General features: G+C 37.1%; 1 protein-coding gene across 4 annotated transcripts in view; it reads left to right on the forward strand.

The window, feature by feature from the left end:
• PRMT3 (protein arginine methyltransferase 3) overlaps positions 1–20,834 on the forward strand; it is a 196,821-nt gene extending 175,987 nt beyond the window's left edge. For 3 of the 4 annotated variants that reach the window (XM_072039135.1, XM_072039134.1, XM_072039133.1), the window contains 3 exons: positions 10,422–10,472; positions 10,662–10,749; positions 20,137–20,834. In XM_072039135.1, the coding sequence (XP_071895236.1) occupies positions 10,422–10,472; positions 10,662–10,749; positions 20,137–20,246 (249 nt within the window). In that variant the 3' untranslated portion in view covers positions 20,247–20,834. Of the gene's footprint in view, positions 1–9,698; positions 9,902–10,421; positions 10,473–10,661; positions 10,751–20,136 lie in introns of those variants that run through there. The other variant, XR_011809800.1, reaches the window with a different exon arrangement.
• Positions 20,835–22,689: the final 1,855 nt, after the last annotated feature.

Below are 22,689 nucleotides of genomic sequence, written 5' to 3' on the forward strand. Positions count from 1 at the left end.
TTCATCTTGATATTATAGGGTATGCTGCATTAAATTGAATGAAGACTCCCCAACAAATGGGTGACTGATCTTACTAAATTAAATATTATTTGTCTATGAAACACTAGTCAATATGAAAAGAAAGGGGGAAAAAAATGTTTTCAGTCCGACCTTCAGAATTGAGTAAAATCTCGGTGCCAGGGCATGTTTGAAATACTCTGAAGTTGCACCTACATTGTTCAGTATGAATTTACATTAACGTGTTCATTTTGCTGCTTTTTTTCTTGGTCATTGATTATCAGTTAGTAATGAGAGAACAGAGAAATACTTATTTTTGGATTGAAAGTTGAGTTGAAAGTGTTCCGTCTTCATTTCCGCAAGTGCCCATGTAATTTTTATTGTGTATATTGTTCGGGTTTTGAAGTCGAGGAAGATATTCAAATGCCAAGTTTGTAAAATAAATATATTCGAGTGTGAGTGACTTCTGAAGTGAAGATAGTCTGAACACGTTTACATATTCCAACTATAATAATTATAGTTAAAATAGGTAGAAATGTGTAGATTGGTACCTATGTGGGGATACCCTAGGAATTTTACTTAGTTTTGATGCACAGGTTGCTTTGTTTACTGGAGTTGTGAAGGAAAGAATCACACAGAAGGATTTATGTGTTCTTTGTTTTGTTTTCCTCTAAAGAAATTTTAATGAAGAGAATATGAGCATAGAAAAGGGTGAACATTGCAGTGAATTCTCTAGACGTGAAGCTCGCGAGACTTGGGAAATACCTGCTTTCCCAATTGCTGGACTATTAGAGGAAGAATTGTTCTGAACTAATTTACAGAACCAAACATTGCGGTATCATAAAGACAACAGCTTTTATGAACAAGACAAAAGATGAGAATTATAATTTTTCCATCACATTTTGAAAGATTGGTTACATGCCTCACTTCAAATAAATATCGCAGCAGGAACTGTCATGTTTCTCAGTCCAGCCTATGAAAGCCTCCAACTTCTTATATATGTACATTATATCTATACTACTTTTTGTTTCTGTGATCCAAGGAAACAGCTTCCCTTAGGACAAAAAATTTCAATTCACTGGTTACTTGAGAAAACAGACGAATAGGGTCAGAACATGATACTTAATGTGAAGTGCAAAGAAACATTGGAGAATCCACGTGCCGCAGTGCAAAGAAAATTTTGCAGTTCAAAGACAGTCAAGCTCATCTCCCACTTGATACCGACAACTTCGGTAGAGAAATGATTTATCCCAAAAAATTGAGTTCTGTTTTTATTGATAGCTCTCAAATTCAAGTGATTTTTAAGCAGCTTGCATCAATGTTCTTTGATGCCAAGAGGGGTTGAGAATGAAGATAAGGTTTGAAAGAGGTACAAAAAATTGATTAAAGAGGAGAGAAAAAAGGCATTACTTGAGGTTAACAAAGGTATGTTATGTGTTAATGTGTCTGGAAACTCAGTTTATACCAATTAACTTGTTGTTCTGTTACCTAGGAGATTTAATTCTAACAGCTTTCATGAAAGAGGAGTTGGAATCTCAGGTGTAGTGGAGGATTGGCAATTATTTTGTATGCGTTCTTCAACTCTGAAATATTGAGAGAAACCCCTCTTTTTAAATCCATTCAAGTCTTGGTCAATTAAGAAGCAAGATAGACTTGATAGATTTTATAAATATATATGTATATATATCTATATACAAACATACAGACTTGTTACTTTGAGTACAAACCATATGGTTGAATCGACAAGACATACAAATTGGGTAGTGGAGGGCAGACTGATAAAAATAGCTCCTGGAAACATCTTGGAGCTTCATCATCAATTATGTATGTATAATATGTTTCCCTTGTTGAATTATTGGGAAAGATTTAGAGGATTACAGTGTTTTAGTTAATCATAGATTTGCAAAATAAGTCTAGTTGCCTCAGCATGGCCAGCTTTGATTTCAGACCAAACTCTACTGGAGCCGTGGACTAGTTACCTTAATTTGGCCACTTTTCAGTAAGTGATTAGTAAATGGAAATCATTACAAAATCTTGGTGATATTTGATGTTTGTGTAGAGTAAAGTAGCTTATTTAGTAAAAATCATTTTCCCTAGCACTAGACCTTTACAAAAATATAATTTCAATTTTATACTCCTGATGGTGGTAATAATCAGGTGACTGACAAAAATCAAAATGTACGTCTGCATTTTACAACTTGAAGGGTGAAGATATGGGGAGTAGGGAGAGAACAGTGTTTCTGAATTTTTGCAGTGAATGCAGGTTCTAAAAAATGATCAGAACTCTGTAAAGTATTTTGCACTTCATCATTTAGGTTTATTGACACTTTGAGTGAAATTTCTACTCTTTCTATGATGGATTGTACAAGTTTAGTTGTGAGTTGACAGTTCATCCATCATATCAGGCTGCCTAACCTTGCAGCAAATGAACAATGAAAGTCCATTATTTATGTTGAGAATTTTTGAGGAGATGTTTTAGGATTGCAATTTGTCCTTTGAAAATAACATTTGATGCTTCTCTTGTTTGCATCTGTTTTTTTGTTCTACTGGCTTTTTGTTTTGTTTCAGTTTTGTTCGTTTTCTACACAAGAAAATAAACATTTCCCACAGTTCTAGCTTAATGTACTTGGCTGCTCTGTTTTGTGATTTTTTTTTTGCATGTTTGGGTATTAACATTTGAAAATATGTTAGTTTTAGTTGCAAAGAAAATATTCCACCCAAAATGGCAGTTGGAAAACAAATCCTTGTATGCTTGTGTGTGTTTTTGTTTTATTTCAGTTGACAACCTAAAATTGATTTCCAAGGAGTTTTTTCTTGGCCCTTTTTCTGTCATGTAGGTGTGAAAACAGATTTATTTGTCCTTTTCCAAGTGCTGCAATCAACAGTAAAGCTAAATTCATACCACTGTTATTGTCAAAACTTGACTACTCTTAAACTCATCTGTTTAAGAAACAAACAAAACAAATGAATATCAACCGAAAGACTTCAGATACATTAGCAATTTGGTGGATCCAGTTGCAGGGCAGCTACTAGTTCATGCAGTTATTTGAGTTTTGGGGAGTGTGGCTTGTGTGCTGCTTCCTTCCAAGGTACTACGTGAGTGCAGAGGGCTATACCATAGATGTTCTTCCATGGAGATGTATTGACAGCTTGGAAGGCATTGCTGCTACTGTTGAACTTGTTTTAGCAGAAGCATAGCACTGATGAGAAGTAATTTAGTAAGGAATTGTGGCCTTAACCAGTTGTAGTATGTAACATAAAATTAATCATTGAAAAGCTGAACTTTTAGCTGGCGATCTGTTGCTTCCTCCCATCAACCTGTTTTCTTTTTGTGGTAACAGGACAGTAAGTAGTATAAGCTGACAGGAATCAAAGCAACAAGGCGGTCTTTTTAGCAACTAATTAGCACTTTAGCTTTGATTGTCTTGGAACAACAGCAGGACTCCTCAAGGAGGAGAGGCTGCCCTTCTAATTTCAGTGGTAAGATGCTCAATACCTCCAAAGTCTGACCTTAATTTCTCTTTGGTCTTGTTTTTTATCCCCTTTAGTATATACTATTTGAAATTGTACTTGTTTGTTTTCAGTCTTGACAGAGAAATTGACCTCTTCATTTCTCCCATACTTAATTTCTGTTGTTGTGGACTGTACAAGTAATCGCATCTGGATGTGTTTTGTAAAGGCTGTAGGAAATCTGTTCCATGTTGCTTTGGGGATACTTAGGAACAGCGTTTTTTTTTTTTCTGTTCTTTGGCTGGAAGGACCACAGTAAAGGTTGTTTTCAGAGAGGAAAAAATCTGTTAATTTTTCTTTCTTCTTCCTGTGGTTTACAGCTTAGTATTACTTACTAATAGAAACATATCAGAGTTGTCTGTCCTTCCATCTGTAAATGATTTCAAATTACTGTCATAGTTGGTATACATATGAGAGAACGTAAATATTTATCTAGTAGAGCATAAAATCACATTTAAACAGATCAGCCTAACATCTCTATATGTGCATCCTAAAGGTATCACAAGTGATCCTGAGATGTACTTGTTCAAACCATACCCTTTAAAAATGCTTCATGCTCTAAATAGTTTCTCTTCCAGGTCTTCAAGCAATTAGATGGGTCTTCAAGAAAATCATTATTATCCTGAGAAATATGGAAAGATTGAGTGAAAATAATTATTTAAATCTGACAGGTGACCTTGTGTGTGGTCTTAAGGATTTCAGAAGTTATTCTGGGGTGGGAGGAGTCAAGGTTTTTCTTGGAGCAAGTATTCTTCCTGTTAATTTTTTTCCCTTCCTACGGTTTACTACTTAATAGTACCTTCTGAGTAGTACCTCAGTAGTATCTTAAATGTATTAAGCTTCTTTATCATTATTGTAGCTTTCAAAGATGGAAGAGTTTTGAAGCATGAAGCGACTGCATAGAATCATTATATTAAATTGATTCAAGGCACTTCTAGTGCAGGTTGACTTGATTTTAGTCTTACAAAGATAATGGCCAAAAATAAATTAAATTAGCTAGCAAAAGTGCATTTTCCTGGTAAGGAACTAGGGTTTGTCACTGCTGATTTTAATGAGACATCTGGCTAATATCAGTTAGTAGATGCTGCTAGGAAAATATTCCATTAATTGTGTTCTAAGTTGATCGCTGCGTGAGCTTTTGAGATAAAATATAATGGTGATTACCCTCAGTGCAGAAATCAATTGACAAACTTTCTCTTTTGTTTGCAAGTGTTTCCCCTGTGAGTCCATCAAGGTTGATCTTTCCTAGCTGAATAACAATATCCCTCGGGAGGAAAATGGCAGTATCTCTTCATTGCTCCCGGGAGATCTTGTCAAAGAGCAGAGGATGCGTATAAAAAGTGGGAGGGAGGAAGGGGATGAAAGAAGGATAATGAACCAGAGGACGTGACTGATATATTAAAACCTTCAGGAAGAGAAAGGAAATTAAGTTGACTCGGGAGAAAATTATTTTGACTATGGAAAATCTATGCTGAAGTTGGCTTATATTTTAGACAGTTTCATCCTTTCATGTCCAGTCTTGCACTTGGGAGCCAAAAGTAACTATTAGCGTATCAGTGTTAGGTGACAAAATTTTTTAGTTAGCAGTTGGAAATCTGGTTTAGGGTACTGCTGCAAAACACGCCTCTAATGCATGATTTGTCTTTAAAGGAAAGAGTACCGCATCATGTTGTGAAGCAGGATTTGGCCTTTTGAGCTGTTCACTTATCTTGGAGCCTCCTCTACAGTTGTGTCCGGATTCTTAATTCTTTCTAAAACCCAAAACTGTTCATTTTTTTTAGTAGCAAGGGTTTTTCATTTTTTTCCTCCTGTGATAGAAACGCAGCAACTCTGCCGCATGGGTTACAAACATTCCATCTCCATGCTTGGATAAACTCCATCAAAAGCACATTATCTCCCACTTCTGTGGCCAGCTGTCTAATTGTATTTGTTGTAGCCACTCACTGTTGGAACATGATACTAGTGAAGAACAAGAATGATAAATTACTCACTGTAGGTGATAGTGATGATGATAATTTTTAATTTCCTTGTTCCTCAGTGAATTGGTAAGGTTGCCTATACGAGCTCTAATAAGGAGTCGAGCACTGTCATTTGTTTTATCCTGTTAAAAAGCCGTATAGAACAGACAGCCATTTTCTGCAGAAAAAGCCTTAGTATTCAGATATATTAGAATTAATTTGATAAATTTAGTCTTTTCTTCCCGTTCCAGCTAAGGCTGTAAGTCGAAGAGTATAAATAAAGAATATGTACTAATATTCATCTTTTACAGCTGTTAAAGCTTTTTATGATTCAAGTATTTTGTACGCGTTACATGAATAAATGAAAATAGGTTCAAGATAGCTTTATCTTGAAGGGAAGGAGAATTCATGGAAAAAATGGGTCACGTGGGGTGTAAGTGCTTCATTTACAGTTCTTTATATGCTTGCATGAACACCTTAGCTTAATGTATTCACCCATCAGAGAGGTTTTCTATTTTATGTGGACTCTGTCAAAACCGGGGTTTGACAAAATTGGGTAGATGTTAGTGGCTGCTGTGATGATTTCAGAAATACTTGATTGTAAGTTGCTGAGCGAACTCTTGCTCACGTTGGTAGGATGCTGCTTGGCAGTCCCAGTAATGCAGATAGATTCTAAATTATTTCTTTAGCTCTTTATTTACTCTTCTTAGTTCCCTGTGAAGTAAGTGTAGGCAGTTAGTTCTGGGGTTAGGGTTTTTGTCGTCACAGCTCTGCTTTCCTCCTGGCAATTGATTTGAGAACAGGAAAAATAACATTTCTGCAGTCTTACCCAATAATTAATATCCTTTGAGCCTAGACCGGGGCTAGATGCTAGGCTGGAGTTTCAGGTACTTATTACCAGTTTATAAATCATTATTTTTGTTTTCCTCTTTCACGGTATTCAAGAGACTGGTACTTGAGAGATTCTTCCAGAGAAGGCATAAGTTACTGATGATTGATCATTGGTGAAGTTGTAAATAAGTTATCAAAGGTGGAGCAAAAAGATGAAGAAAATCTTCCGTCTCCCATGTAAGAAATAACTGTTTATTGTTCTGCTTAAAACAAAGGAAACCAAGGCAGTAGTTGGAAAATGTCCCCTAGGACGTAGAGACATTTGTAGCTGCTTTGCTTTTCTTTAGGTTGACTACGTGTAAAAAACAACCAACCAAAAAAAGCACCAAGGTGACACCTTAAATAAAAATCTGGCCAGCCCTTTATTCCACTGCAATATGCAGTTGGAATATGCAACTTGTTGGTTTGTGGAGGTTTTTAATTTTTTGAGAGAGATTCTGTTTTCAAATATATAGGATTAGTGATTGCAGACCAAATCGCAGAAAGCATTAGCTACATCTACTTCACTTTTTTTACAAGATATTATTGTGGAATACCAGAACATTGCTGTAGTGGTGCAAAGCTTAAATGTAACTTGAGGATGTGGTGGTGGTTTTGTTTGGATGGTGGATTTTTTTTTTTGGTGTGTGTGTGTTTTTTAAAGCATTTGGGAGTATTAAAATGGGCTTCTGTAATACCGTCAGGGATTTTAGGTTTTCATAGCTCTTCTTACAGTGCTGTGTTACTGGCAGGGGAATGCATGCAACCTAGCACATAAAATCTTCCATGTGAAATCAAGAGGATTAAAGGAGGAAGGTAGAAAATGTAGACTGGAGTTACAGGGAGGTTTTGGGGTAGATTTGACCCCTTAACTTGTGTTTTCGTTTATGCTAAGCCTTGTTTTGTGGTGGCAAATAACATGCTTCCTAGATCAGTGGCTTCGTAGTCTCAACAAAAATCTTAGTAAAAACCTCAACAATTTACAGCACTAGTTAGCTAGGTTTTAATATATGAAAAATGTACTGAAGCTTTGATTACATAAACTCACAAAATCTGTTTAACTTAAGATATTGAGACACCTAAGGTTTGTGTGAACAGTGTGTTGCTTAACTTTCTTAATCTTATATTTAGTTTGCAAGCCCAAGATATGCTTCTTGTTGCCATTCAAAGACTTGTGAAAACAGTTGGGAAAAAACACCAACAAACTCAACTCCTTAGCTTTCTAAATTACAATATCTGTTCTTAAAGTTAGTTGTTAAATACTCTATAGACTTTCTTCTCTAGGTGTTTAACTTAAAGCATAGAATTACTAGCTATATTACTAGCTATGTATGACTAGGGTCCTTAATCTTAGCTGATTTTCATAGCTCACCAAAAAGGTGGGACTTTGTTTTTTGTTGGCTTGTGTTTGTTTGCTTTCTGTCATGTTTTAATGTCCTGGAGAAAGTGTATTTGAAAAGTCTGTGCTTTCAGTCAAGACATGTCAGATAGTAAAACTGAGGAGTTTTGAGGAATGCCTGAAGCTGTTCGCTAGAATTTATCCTTAGGGTCTTGGGGAATTATTTTGTTAGAATATTGTTCTGTGTTTTTTATTTTTGAATTTGTGGCTCAACAATTGCTTCAGTGAAGGGAGTAGATTGATTTTAGACCTTAACAAAAAGAATTGAATGGATCAATGTAGGAAAGACTAATTCCTGGAACTCTGCATAAGATAGTCTTTGTGATGTGTAATACTGTTACTACTTGATTTAAATGGTCAATGTCAAGGTTTCAGCTTTTTCAGTTGCAATGTTTTCTTTCCATTGGCAGCGTAAGGAATCAAGTAGTTATTTATCCTGGTTATTTACAGAAGGTGTACAAAATCCCGTTTCCCTGAGCACAGGAAAGAAACAGGTAGCAGGGAGATGGTTTCTTTGCTTATAGCTGCAGTCTCTTTTCAGGCTGAACTTAATCCCCCCCCAAAATATTCATCTGGTGGGGACATTTTCTCAGGGTGCCATGTAGAATGTTTCTGTTAGTTCTTGCTGCCAAGCATATGGCTATTTGTATTCCCCCCCCGACTGTGGTATGTCTGCTTGGAGTTTTAGGCGCTGCCTTTGCTTTCTGCTCAGAAGTGTATCTTGATAGTCTCATTTTCTCTGGAAGCCGTTTTTACCCCCCTCGCAATTCTTAATGTGTTTTTGTTGTCTAAACCTTTATCTTTCCTTCCCAGTAATCTTATCCTAAATTTTATCTGCAAGCATATCAACAGTATTGAACTGATGATTAAGAGGTGTTCTTATGGCTTCGGAGATGTCTGACTAGCATCCAAAAAGATGGTGCATCAGTAAAAGTAGTCTGATAGGTCAATAAAAAAAACTTTGTCAAAACCTCAATCTTCACTGAAAAAAGGCATGATAGAGACAGGGCTGTAATTCAATTGGGAACGAGTTTCTCAACATTGAGTGATAGGGTCTTGCTTACAGGATGGAAGAATCACCATTTCCAACATCTGGTGCTCATTTGTCATGAAGGTCCCTTAGTATCTCTGTGGTTGTTTTTGGAGCTTTCCAAGCTTCTCTAGAGTGCTGTTAGTTGAAAAGCTAACACAAGTAATTTAGCACTTTTTTTTGGTTTTGTTTGAAGTTGTACTCACATTCGTGTTGTCTGTTCCGGATTTAGACTGGAAAGAAGAAATACCGGAATGGTTTAGCTGTCATTTGGATTACCTAGTACATAATGATAAAGCCATGTGCCATTCACTTGCTTGGTTACCTTGATTTTGTAAGTGTGTTTGTCTGTCTTTTTCTTCACAATCTCTCTGACTTACTATAAAAAACACGCTACAGAACTTGGCCTTTGTAACTATTCAAAATGACCACTTTTATAGACTTAATAGAAAAATACTATTGCTGTGGGAAGAAGGATACAACCATTTGCAGTAAGTGTTCATGCAGCAGGCTTTCCATCACTGAATAGGATGGATAGCTTGTTTGGATATACCATAGCTATCAGAAGGACTATGTCATCCTGCTATCAGAGGGATAGAAGTTCCCTAGCATCTGTAGTAGCAGTTTTTCAAAAGTTCTGTTCTGAGTCATTTCTTCAGACTGACAGAGCAGAAAAGCTTAACTGCCTTGGGTCCATTTTCAGGTTAGCTTTAGCCTTTTCGTAGGAGACAGTAGGAAGCAAAGGTGAGCGTGGATAGCATTTCAGAGTTGAAATGGCGTAGCTGATTGCCTTTTATTAACATCTTCCAGTTCTTTCTTGAAATTTATTTAAATTATTTGAGCTTGTGGGAGTCTAAGGCTTTTTTCGTCAAAAAAGCAGGCCATCATTAAAAGGCTGTGTAACTAATAGTGTGGGTATATTTTTTGTGTGCAGATATTTTCTATTTCTTTTATTACTGAAGCTGGAAGACAAGTCCCACTAGTGAATTATGCACTGAAGAGAGAAGCTTTTTGAGGCTAGGAGTGGGATGACAGGAGGGACAGAGCAAATGTTGCAAGGAGTCCTATGGAGAGTTACTATTAAAAACTGCTGAAAGGGCCAGCATGAGGCGTTTGCGATTCTTCTTCCTCATCTGTGTATGTATTAGTAGAAGAAAAATACCCATTGTCTGGTTATGCTCTGCTTCTGTTCTCAGCACATTTTTATGGATGATGTTGTTAAGCTATGCAAAGAGTGAATATGTTCCTCATTTTTTATGTGTATTTAGTGTGAGGGTCATGGAAGCTGTAGATGACAAGGACTGAAGAACTGAAGTTAATGTGCTTGTGGGCTTGCACATATAAAAAAGTACTTTTCCATATGTAATTTCAGGTGTAGTTAGGGTGTGGAGGTTATTTTGGAAACTTAGCTTAAGATGAGGTTTGTAATAAAATGCAATTGCAGGGTTTTATTACTGAAGCTGGAAGACAAGTCCCACTAGTGAATTATGCACTGAAGAGCGAAGCTCTTTGAGGCTAGGAGTGGGATGACAGGAGGGACAGAGCAAATGTTCTTGAGCAGAAATCACAATAATTACATACATATATATTCATGATGGTCTTTCTCTTGAATGTCACTTGCTCCTTCATCATATTTGCCTTTTCCTATTTTTTACAGGCAGTTGCTGGTTATTTTGATATATTTTTTGAGAAGGATTGTCACAACAAGGTATGTGGCGTTATGGATTTTAAAAACAGCCTTGAAAGATGAGGATTTTTTCTATATTTTTTCTACCTTGAGTTGTTTGGCAGCGAGTTTTGTTGTAGAAAACACGCATGTGTGTTTGGTAATTGATTGATGTATTGTGGTATTAAAAATGGTGTTCTTTAATGAAAGTCTTGAACTCTTCCATTGCAGGTCTTGTTTTCAACTGGTCCCTGGTGTACCAAAACGCACTGGAAGCAAACAGTTTTTCTCCTGGAGAAACCAATTCCTGTAGAAGCAGGTATGTTTAAATTCAGTTGTGGTGCAACAATGGTTGTGTTACACTGCTATTATCATTTACATGTAAAACAGTTCAAGAATTATGTGTTAAAAAGAACTAGTAAATAAATCTTTCAGCTGCTGTTTAAAAACTTTCTTGGCTTAAGCAATGCAGTAGGAAATATATATCTGTGTTCTGTAAAATCAACATTAAAAATGTATATATATATGTGTTTGCACATATATATTTAAGTGGGCATATGTCTAATGTAGCTCCATAGTGTTTTTTATAAGAAATTGGTGTGTCAAAGGAGTTTTGTCTGGCACGGGGGGAGATTTAAGACTGCAACACTGTTATTAAGGTTCTCTTAACATCAGTCATGTTCTTAAGCTTCATATCGGTCAAATGATTGCATAGTATTTTCTTTACCACTCATAAGTTATGCTCTATTTCTTATATAGGTACGTGCATGGGTGTTGTACCTGGCACTTGTGGGATTACTCTCTAAATAGAAAAGGGTTTTAAAGAGCTCACAGCCATGAACATGATCAACTCAAGTACGGGAGATGTGATTTTGATACGCTGAACACTTTTAAGAAGTGAATAACTACTGTAATATGTTCTATCTTGAGTCTGACATAAGTAAACAAAGCTTTTGTTGTTGCCGGGTTAACCCAAAATTCAGATGATAAATTGTTGGAGTAAAGTTTTGAAGATAAAAATTATATGTTAGTGGTTTTAATTACCTGTATTTGGTAAGTTTTGAAAGTACTTTGCTATGCAAGTAGTGAAGCGTTCTTTGTTTCATAAACATAGAAATGTGTCCAATGACCATCGTGGGTCATTGTTTATAACCAAAGGAAACGAAATAGCTATATTTTTATGTTGGAAAAAGGGCACATTATTTGTCTACTTACCCACTAAATATGTGCTTACCGCGGTTGAACTCCTCAGCTCATATTGAGGGCTGTTTTTCTTTAGGGACTATCAGGAAGGACCTAGAGACAGTCTGGCAATGGGGCTCAGTTCTGCTGGTTGGTTAAGCCACTCACGGTATTCCATGGCCTTGAACTCAAAAATTTACAAATGGGCCAGACATACAGGGGAGAAAGAGCACAGAAACATACGTGGATCTTGCACAAGAAATTGAGGTCAAGAAGCTTATCCATGATATGGAGGAGTATTGAGGTAGAAGGGGATATTGTCTGCTCTTGATAGATGATAATTATGAATGTACAGTGGTGATAGCAGCATCAGGCCTCAATTAAAAGAGCTTTTGTGATAGCCTCATCCATCTATTAGCCATCACAGCTTTTTAGCAGGAGTGTCTTTCTTGGGCATTAAGGACTATGTTATGTGACTGATCTTTTTTTTTTTTCATCCTTTAAGTTCTTAAATGATTTTTACTTTGCGTATTTTTAGATCCTTGGAATGCACATGTGGTTTGGTGTATTTGTGCTTGGCTTGTGTTCTGTTCAGTTTCTAGATGAGGCTGGCTAAGGTCTCCTTGGTGAAATTCATTATATTTCAATGTCATAGAGTGTGAAGTGATTTATTTTTTTAAAGTGCAATGACATTTGTTAGAATATGCTCGTTATTTAATATTACATAGATCATTTGACATTTACAGAATGTCCGAAATTACTGGGAGGTGTGTCTGGATCTAGAATTCTAGTCTAGGTGCTGTGACTTTCTGAAGATAACTGCAGAAACAGTGTGCTTTGAAGCAGTGAACACAACCACCCGGTTGACCTTCAAGATCACTTTTACCATAACTTTTTTCTTCCTCTTTATTAGCTCACATTTAAAAAAAATATTCCTGTACCATATCTTGTTGCTGCTGTGCTTCTCTTTTCCTTCTGCTTGATTCCTACTCTTAGTAGTTATTTAAGTTCCTGTTTCCCATCTTTTTCTGTTCTCTTTTTATCTTCTATAGAAGATAGAAGCCAAGTTTTCTCTGTTTTTAAGCATAAGAGAAGGTTCTGAGAGAAACACGGACATAAGCTCCTTTTCCTTTGTCAATTCCATGTTAATTTCTGTGGAATTTTGTTTCTTCATGGAGGATATAACTGCATCAGGGCAGAAGGTATTTCCTGATAATTATGTAAGAATGTTCCTTGATTTGGGTGACTTCTGAAAATATCTTGTTTCTGACTTGGATTCGTTGTCATTCCAAAAATCTCTTACAGTAACGTGACTTGAAAAAGAGATTTCGATATCTTTCTATTTTTCATATTATTTTTTATTCTTTTCAAAATAGTGACTTTTTACTATTAATCTGTGGTAATTCGTGTTTAACTATATTCCTTGATTTCTTCAGTCTTTCCTTTTGTTTTACTAGCTAACCTAACTGTTCACGCCTGTCTTGCAGTATGGCTAAAGTTGCACTTCCAGCTGTTTCTTGTCTGTCACTAAAGTTCATTGATTAATTAGCACAACTTGTCACCATTTGGCCATGTATTGTTCCTGTCTGGCATGGTGAACTGAACTCTACTCCAAGTGCTTAGCTTTTGGGGGAGATTTTTTGTCTTCAAATTGACTTTTTTCCATGTGAGTTAGCTGAAGAAAAGGGTAAATATATTAGATTAAACGCATTTGAATCATTGAAAGACTTGGCTTTTTTGCCTTTCCTTGTACTTACCAATATTCAACTGTCATATGTACTAATTCTTAGAATACTTAGAATAAGGAATGTCTATATGGCACCGGGACACAATGAAAAACACCCAGTTGAGACCAAATGAGTTGTTCTAGCCAGAACAATCTCTTCTTGTAGTGGATAGTGGAAAATAAATAGAACTAATATCATTTGAATCTTTTAATAATCTGATTAAAAAACAGCAAAGCGCAGTCATAATGCAGTTAAGGAAAGCCAAGGAGATAAACAGACACAGAATATGCTACTTAGTCTAACCACAAGCTTGGTTCCATTTTTAAAGCTATTATTGAGACAGAGCTGCTTCTTTCATTGTTTAGCCAGCTTACTGTGGTGCCATTTGCTTCCAGTGTTTTAATAAGCTGTGAAAGAGGGATTTATTGGTATAAAATACTTTGAAAACATTTTCCTGTTTTGAAAACATGTCTTTTAGGCAGGTTATTTTTTTTTCTTTCCCGGTAAAGAAAAATGGTTCCCTCAAATTTTTAAGTCTGAGTAATAAAGCTGATTTCAAGTCTATCAGAGATGCTTTATAGCTTTTGGGGATGTGCCTGATCTGGTCATAAAACAATGATGGTATTTGGATTTGCTCTGCGAAAGAGGTTGAGCTTGGAGGTATCTGAACCTGTTGGGTATTTAACAGAAAAATGCCACTTTGTGCCATGGTAAAATTCCTTTTTTCTACTGTGGTAACTATGTATTTTTCTCAGCTGTTTGACTCCAGGTTCCAGGTTATTTGTTGTAAAAGTAGCTCTGTTTTCTCATCCATGGGGAAAAAGAAAAGTGATTTTGATCTTGTTCCTACTAATAATAGAATGAAGCCATTAGCTGCCAAAGGGTGCAGCGTGGAACTAATCCTCCCTGCGTTGCCGTTCCTGCTGCAGCCTGTGCTAGGTGTGCAGGGTTTGCAGATCCTCTGAGAGGAAATGGGAGAAACTTTACCTAGTTCCAGATCTGGAGACTGGAGAAATAAGAATTGCAACTAATTAGTAGAGACTGGAGCAGTAAGAATTATACCTAATTAATAGATGGGATTTGCTACTGAATTACAACTTCATACATAACTATGATAGATAGGTTTGTGTATAGTTTTAATGGATATTTTTTGCTTATTTTGGTTTAGTTAGGGGACAGGGGCAATCTTCTGCTACTAACGTATTCTGAAAAGCTAGTTTTCGTCCTCACAGACTGTGACGAGAGACTTAAAGCTCATGTGCGATGAAGTAAGAAGAGCGTCAGCAGGTTGGATAGGCTTTAACTGCTTAACACACAGTAAAAATAAAGAAGCTAGAAAAAGAAGCCAGGTGATACTTTATTACCAGAATTTTTTTTTCACAGACAAGAGTACTGTATTGCAGACTCCCTATGGAGCACAAGGCTTCACTTAGCAGCCCTTTTAGTAGCTTGAAAAACTCGATTTTAAAAATTAAAATTCGTATGCCAAAGCTATGTCTTTATCTTAACTAATGGTCCAAATATGGATCTTATTCTTCCATTGTATGTTGTGATACTGCTGCTAAGTTTCATAAATAGAAAATTACATAGGGAACATCATTCTCTTTTGGTTGACCGAAGGGTTTACTGAACAGATAAAAAATACATACAAAAATGATTTCAAGGGGGTGACAGAATCTGTTCGGTAACAGTGCATTAAGTTAAAACCCAGATCTGTATGCAAGCAAATTCTATTAGCAGTAAAGCAGCATATTGTCAACGTTTTGTGTTCTTGGTAGTGCCTTGCAGTGGAAATAAAACCCTGATTTGTTTGTCGGTGGAGTTAGAAGAGGCTTGCATAGCAAAACTGAAGAATGCACATGACTAAGCCCCTGTAAAATCCATGATTATCTTGAACTCCCCAGTCTCCACGATTGGGTAGCTGTTTGTAAACATACAAACTTGAAAACATAGATTTGAATACCTGGAGAGTTTGTTTATTAAGAACAAGCAAACAACAAAAAACTACTGTCACAAATAATCTGTTCTGATTTTTTTACTGAAAGACTTCAATATTATGTATCCCAGTTGGATCATTTGGTTTCTAATTGAGATTTTACTGTTTGTTTTGCCTGTCTACAGTTGCAATGATGTCGCTTGCTTTTAAAAGCTGGTAACTGTTAAAACTTGTTTTTTGAGGTCCGACTAGATCTTGATGTAGCTTTTGAAATCTGCTTAAAATCATCCTGCTTATTTTGCAGAAATATCTGTGTGTACATCAGGCACTAATTGGAGAGAGTCTCTTCTCCTGGCCTATTTATCTCACTGACTTCGTAAAAGTTTGGTAGGAAAAATTACCGGGGCTTCTTGTGCCTTTCTGTGTGGTCCCCTTTGAATGCTCTTGAGACAGCAAGGGAATGTGATGAGTATGGCAGGAAGAACATAGTTTTCTCACAATTTTGTTGCAACTGCTGAAAGTTGAGACAGCATACACAACGCAGGATCTCTATTTCAAAATGTAGTGAATTGAGACTGCTTCTAGGTGAGTTAGTTTGGCTTGTACAACTCTCCGTGTTGGAGGACCCTGGAGAGGGCCCTCGGTGTTTCATTTGGCGAGTATTTCTGGTACCTGATCTGTCTTAGAGAATCTCACTGCTCAGCCAGGTGTGGTGTGTACATGTTATCTTAGGCAGCCGTACAAGGTTGTCCTAACTTAATCGGCAGGCTGTTTAGCCTTTTTTGGAGGTGCCTACTTTGTGGTTTGGCTTGCAGAGTTGAAACAATTGATAGGAAAACTTGCCAAGGAAAATGCTTAGGGTATGATGGATACAGACAGAACCTTGGTATAGTTTCAGAGCAGGGCTATAACAAAAAGGAATCAGTAAACAACTGCTTAATTGATCAAACTAACTGGCCAGTGTAAGAAGGGTGTCACAGATCAGACGTCATCACTGACTTTGGTATTGCTTTGCTCGGTATGGAAAGTGCTCATTGGAAATTACTGGGTTGGTGATGCAGTAAAAAGAGATGTGGTCAAATGGGAAGGTGAGGGTTTGTGTACAGCTGCAGGTGCTTGCAGTTTAATTACATGGGGGGAGATTAAGGATAAATTACTGAGTTTAAGGGAAATGCTATTGGTTCTGCATCAAATCAGCTCTCCTGCATTCTTCTTTGTTTTTTAAAGATAGATGCTATGTAGAAACTGCTTCCTAGCCAACTCTTCCAAAGTAATTCTTTCAAGACTTGTTTTTTACAGTTGCTTGCTAGCCCTCAATGTGATTTAAGATGGTGACTCCAGTTTGTTGAAACTCGGGTGGAAAATGAGATAATGTTTAAATTGGCAGTCTCATGTGAGCACAGCCTTATCTTGAATAGAGGTGTCAAAATGCACTGGTACGTAACTGTGAAGGCAAGTGTGACTACCCTGTAAAACCTGTGGTTGTTACAACGTGGGGGATTGTCACAACCTCAGAGCAGGGATTTGTAAAAGATGCTTCTCAACAGCAATTTGGAAGGTGTCTTCAGCCCAAGTCTACTGCAGTCTTATAAGAGCTGTCTGAAACACTTCCAGTGGGATCTCGCTTTCCAAAATCTTTGAAGTCAAAGACCTTAAGCTTGGGGGAGGGGGGGGGTGGGGCAGAAAAAAGAATGCTTTGAGTATGTTCATACTTTGCTTGCTGTTAGTTTGATAAAGCTTTTCCACAAGAAGAAAAACTTTGAGAGACCTTGATTGCTAGCTGCATTCATTAACTCATTCAATCTTTTTAATAATCAAAAAGTGAGAGGGCACCAAGCTGTATTAAAGGGCAGGAAGCATTAAAGGTTCATTACCATGGATCATGTCAAGCCTTGCATAGATGCTAAGGGTATGTGTGTAGGAGACTGCACACAATCTTTGGGTTCAGTCAAGTCATTTCAGATGAGTCAGACTGAAAAATACTGGAAATAACTTAAGTGACAGAGGCTCTTGCATTGAGAGGTATCTGAACTGAAGAACTTGCCCTACGGATGATGGTGTTGCACAGAACTAAACGATGTTAGTTACAGTTGCACTGATGATAGAAGTCAAAACCAAAAACTATTTTGGGTGTTCAAAGTTAATGTATACAGGGTGTACAGCAGAGCATGTAATAGGATGTGTGATACTTGGCAGTGGGTCAGTATGGAAGTAGGGATGCGTTTTTTTCCCAGAGCTAGCAAGCTTCTGCAGCGGTTCTGCTGAATTCAGTTTCTTTGTGGGACGAATTTCAGGACTCCCCAAAGGCTAATAAAAATGCTGGAAGGGGGTCGTAATGGATTCAGGTTTGTCCTAATCAAACTGCAATGGCACTGTGTAGTTTACTCGCATTCAGCTGAGCGTGATAAGAGCAAGGTGATGCAGCTGAGTCCCCCAGACAGCTTCCTCCAGGCAGTTCATAGGACAGCAGAACAGTGAAAAAACATCAGTCATTTTATATCTACGTGACATTGATTAATTGTTCAGAATTGCCTTTCTGTTACTTGGTTGCACTGCTGTTGCTTGGTTCAGCCCTCAGAAAAAGACTGTTTAGAAAGGCAGATTTAATGTGGTTACTGCATAAGAAATAGCTGAGAAAAAAGGACCGCTTCGTTTCACTAACTGTATTTAGAAACAGATTCTGAGGGTTCTGTTCCGTAAAGTCAAATGTAATTTTTAAAGTTATATTTATTTTTTACCATGTTTACTGCATTGTTCTATATTAAAATGCTTTAAATTATAAGACTGTTACAGGCTGATTGAAATCATGTAATTTCAATTCTGTTCTTAGATGTTTTTTAGTCATGATTTCAAACGCATTCTGTATTACAGAATGTTAACATAATCCAAGTAATTCGTTTTGCAATGCAGTTCTGTAAGTCTTTGTGCTGAAACTAAGCTGAGATTCCCAGCTGGAGAGGGGCTATAATGCTTTTTTTCCCCTTAAATTTATTCATATACTGGTCAGATCTGTCTAAACTATGAAAACATTTTTTCAGTTCTTTGCAAAACACATTGTGTTGTATCAGTCATTTATGTCCTAACAATAAAGCCGCACAGGGATGAAGCTGAATCTGCGACTGTTAAATTACCAAACAGAGGAGTTTTTAGATCTCCCGTACAGTGTTGCTACCACACTTAATCTTGCTGAAAAGGTTTTTGTGATGTGATGCTTCATACAGTGGATCTTTTGTCAGTTCTTTGTTTGTATGTAACTGAATAACGTGTCAAATGGAGACTGCTAAAAAAAACTCGCATATTAAAAACCGGCCCAGTTTTGGAATTGCTATTTGTTTTGTTTTGTTTTTCAGTAAGAATAATGAAAATTTCATCCCCTTAACAGGGCATGAATTGTTGGTTTTAAAATCACATTAAGAAACACTTGGGAAGTACTTGGTATCCAGTGGGATAGAAAAGCAGTAACAGTGGCTGTGGCTGGTGTGAGGGTTGGAGATGGATGGAGTGGAGCTTAGTAAAAGAGCAGCAGAGAACTTGATGCTGTAGGCCTGGGTCATCCCTGCTCTAGGGTGTTCCGTAGAATCGTCTGCTTAAATGCAGCTGCTGTATTTCTCAACTGATGGTATAAGATCGCTCAGCAGCGGGTTTTCTACGTATTTACAAATCTAACTGAAATTACAGGTCTTGTTAAGGACTGAAAGTACATTGGGATTTTATTAATTTTTTTTTAAATATCTGCAAGCAACAGTCTTTGCAAAAGCATTGTGAAATAAAGAGAGCTGCTTGCTAAGCTCATTTAAAAAAAAAATAAAAAAACAATATAGGTCCTGTTTCCTTACAGTGTGAGGCAATATCTGTATTTGTGGTTTTCTTTCTTGACGTGTCAGAATATTCACTAATGTATAGTTAGCTCAATACAAAAAAAAAAAGCAACTTGTACAATTCTCATAAGGCCAGAGCTAGAGTACCAGAACAGAATTTAGAATTCCAGAACTTTCACAGTGACATGGAACTTCGAGGTAAGTTCAAGCCTTAACCAAACCTTAGAGTATCTGATTGAAAGCCACCAAATAGAGTAAGATAGCTTGAATAGGTTAGATGTTAGAAATTTCTTTACTGAAAGGATTTTTAGGCATTGGAATGGGCTGCCCAGGGAAGTGGTTGAGTCACCATCTCTGGAGGTCTTTAAAAGATGTTGAGATGTAGATCTTAGTGATATGGTTTAGTGGAGGACTGGTTAGTGTTAGGTCAGAGGTTGGACACGGTCATCTTGGAGGTCTCTTCCAACCAATCCCTGTGATTCTGGGAGTACCCCAACAAGGTGAAAGTCTTCTGACTTCAAAATTAGTCTCTTGCTTGAGTGCTTCATTGCACATACCTTCCTTGAAAATGTTAATGCTGTTGGCTTGATGGTTTATTTTTTTCTGACTTAAACGTGACGTTATTTAAAAACCTGACACAGTGTCAGACGTAAAAATTTAAGATCTGTTCTGCATCTCTGCAGTCCAAGCCTTTGAATTTCAGTTGTTCATAAGCAAACGAGTGAAACAAAGTGTTCCTCCCCCCTCCTTTAATCACAGGTAGAATTGTCATATCGGTTCTTTGGGTAGGTCAACTGAGAAAGCATCTACATAACTCAGCACCTCACCAGGTCTAACTGCAGTCATTTGACGTAGATTCATTTTCAAGACCATTGGTTAGAGCTTTGAAAACATAAAAGAAACCTTTGTAGACTTACTTAATTCTGACTTACTGGGAGCAGCTTCTTGTACAACATAAGCATATGTAGTGCATCTACCGGTTACGCAGGATACACATAATACACAGTAATCATGCATAGTAAATTCTTTCTTTTTTCTTGCAGGGGAGGCCCTGAGAGGAACGATAACAGTTCGCAAAAACAGAAAAGATCCGCGATCCCTCTTTATAACCCTTTCGGTGAAGGACACAAAGCAGACCTACAGCCTTCAGTGAAAGTTCTACATATAGCTTTGAGAAATGTCAGATATAACTGTCAGATTGAACAGTTGATAACTGTTTCTAAATATCCAAAAATGGTAAACTCTTGGATTTCTATATGTATACATGCATGAGAATATGAAAACTGTACCTGGAACTGAGAGAGGAATGTTTGGATGCTCTTACAGTGGCATATGGCGACTGGTGACACAGTGAGATTCTGCTGTGTCTCACACAATGTGGGGGAAGGAAGGAAAAGCTGGATTTGAGTTAGATGAGACTGCTGGGTGAGAAAAATGCCTTTAAAGTCTTGCTGTGAGGAACAGTGAGTATTATCTCTGAATATTGTTTTATTCTCCAGCTGGCAAATTTTACCATTAACGAGTAAGCAAAATCCTTGTGCAATTTGTTTTAGGAAAAAAGCTAAATGATGTGCCAGAGCAGCTCAGCAGTAGCTGGAAAATCCCGATGGGAATAAATTTGGATTCCAATTGCAGGATTGCAGCAACAAAGACTTTATTTTTATTACAGTTGTATAATTAAGAAGTTGTATCACATTTCAGTTACATTTATCTAAATAAATGATCCGAATATGTTATATAACGTAGTTGCCTGTTTCCTTTTTTTCCCACTTAATTGGAAATTCTTTTATCTCCCCAGTGATGGCTCATTTATTTGCTGTTTTTTTTTCCATGGTAGCTGATTGGAGCACAGGTGAATGGAAGTGTGTATTTTATCAGTGTTACAGAAAATACTATGACCAGATAATGGCAGGTGCTGCAACAGTGGATTTTGTTTGGCTGGTTACAGAAAGTGGCTGTGAACAGTCAAGGATTGATGTGTGTGTCATAATGTTTAAACACCAAACCGCAATAGAGTTTGGGCCAAGCGTAACCGTAAGCTGTTAATGTGCTTGTATTGTACACATATTTGTATTGAATACAAATTCATGTTTACGGAGTTTGGAAATTGTTTCAAAAATGATTTCAAGAAGCACAAACGACAGTTTTGCTATTGATCTCCAAACTTCTGTTAAAAAAAAAAAATAGATTTTTTTAAAGGACTAAGAAGAGAACATTTTTTTTTCCTTGGAATCTGCTCTATAAAGTTTGGGTAATTATATATTGTGAAATTCTTGCACCTGTACTAAAGATAAGTAGGATGTTATCAGCGATTATGTCAATTTGGCAGAAAAGCGGAAATTTTTATTCCAAAAGCTGAAATTCTCCTGCAGCGCGGCAGGATATTGACAGACTAAGCAAAACGCTCATACAGTGTTCTCAGCACTATGCCAACCAGAAGTTGCAAGTATCTGCATCTGAATTGGCTTGTCTGGTATGTAGTTTACTATGGGAGTTTCAGGTGCTTTGACTGTGAATGATTATTTTTGAGATACTGGCATTGAGCTATACAATGTTGTGAGGTTCCTTACAACCTTAACTTTTCAATGATTCTGCAGATTCTGTAGAAACATGTATATTCGTTTGTGTAATGTTGAGTAGAAGACCTATGCAGAGTTTGCATAGCATTTTTTAACAGGTAAGCAAAAATGAAAAAATGGTTGAAGAATGTTTAAAAGAGTAGAAAATGTTAGCTAGTTAAGATGAGGTGATTTAGTACATCCTTATGTCTGCAGGAACAAGGAGAGTAGGAGATGCACCAAAGACAAGTTAGACTGATGGACCAGCACGATCAATGCACGTAGCAGATAGCAAACAAGCAAATAAGGCTGGCTGAGAATCACTTGGAATGCAGAGATGGAAGATGGAAGAGTGGTAAAATTAGTTAAGAATTTTGGTGCTGTTGGGTATTTACGTTTGATAAATCCGCATCTGAAAGATACATGTCATGTACCTTGTTTCTTGTCAAAGCTGGGACAAGGTGTGAGGGACAGGTCAAAGGTGCTAATGAAGATAACACTTCAGTAACACAACTCAAAGATGGATTGATGCTACTAGGAAAAATGCAGTGTTGTTTCAAAGAACTACCAATACACAAGTGGAAACTGATCCTATAGGTGATGTCACGCAGCAGCCTGTGGGAATAGCCCATCCATTATGGAAGGCTTTTCTCAACATAGAAAAAGAATAATACAAGATTCATCTGACAGCACAATCCGTTACTTATCTTCCCTAATTGTAATTCTGAGAAGAAAACATTTTAAGAAATGTTATTGGTAAACACGCTTTTAAAGGGACTTCAATGAATGGTTCAGAGGCAGAAGATCGGAAAGGAACTGCTTGGAGTAAAATACCCCTGAATGTCTCTGCTCAGAGATAGTAACATTTCATGCAAGACATGATCATTTATCCCAAGGCCTATGGTCAAAGGTGCAAACAATTTGTAACTGAACAGGAAAAAAAACACTGTGGCAACTTCTTCCCCCGTTCTTTTTGTTGTACTGGTAAGAACAGATGAAGTTTCCCATGCATGTAGCAAGCCCCACTGGTGGTTGGCT

Source organism: Anas platyrhynchos, chromosome 5 (assembly GCF_047663525.1).
Source record: "Anas platyrhynchos isolate ZD024472 breed Pekin duck chromosome 5, IASCAAS_PekinDuck_T2T, whole genome shotgun sequence".
NCBI classification, from domain to species: domain Eukaryota; kingdom Metazoa; phylum Chordata; class Aves; order Anseriformes; family Anatidae; genus Anas; species Anas platyrhynchos.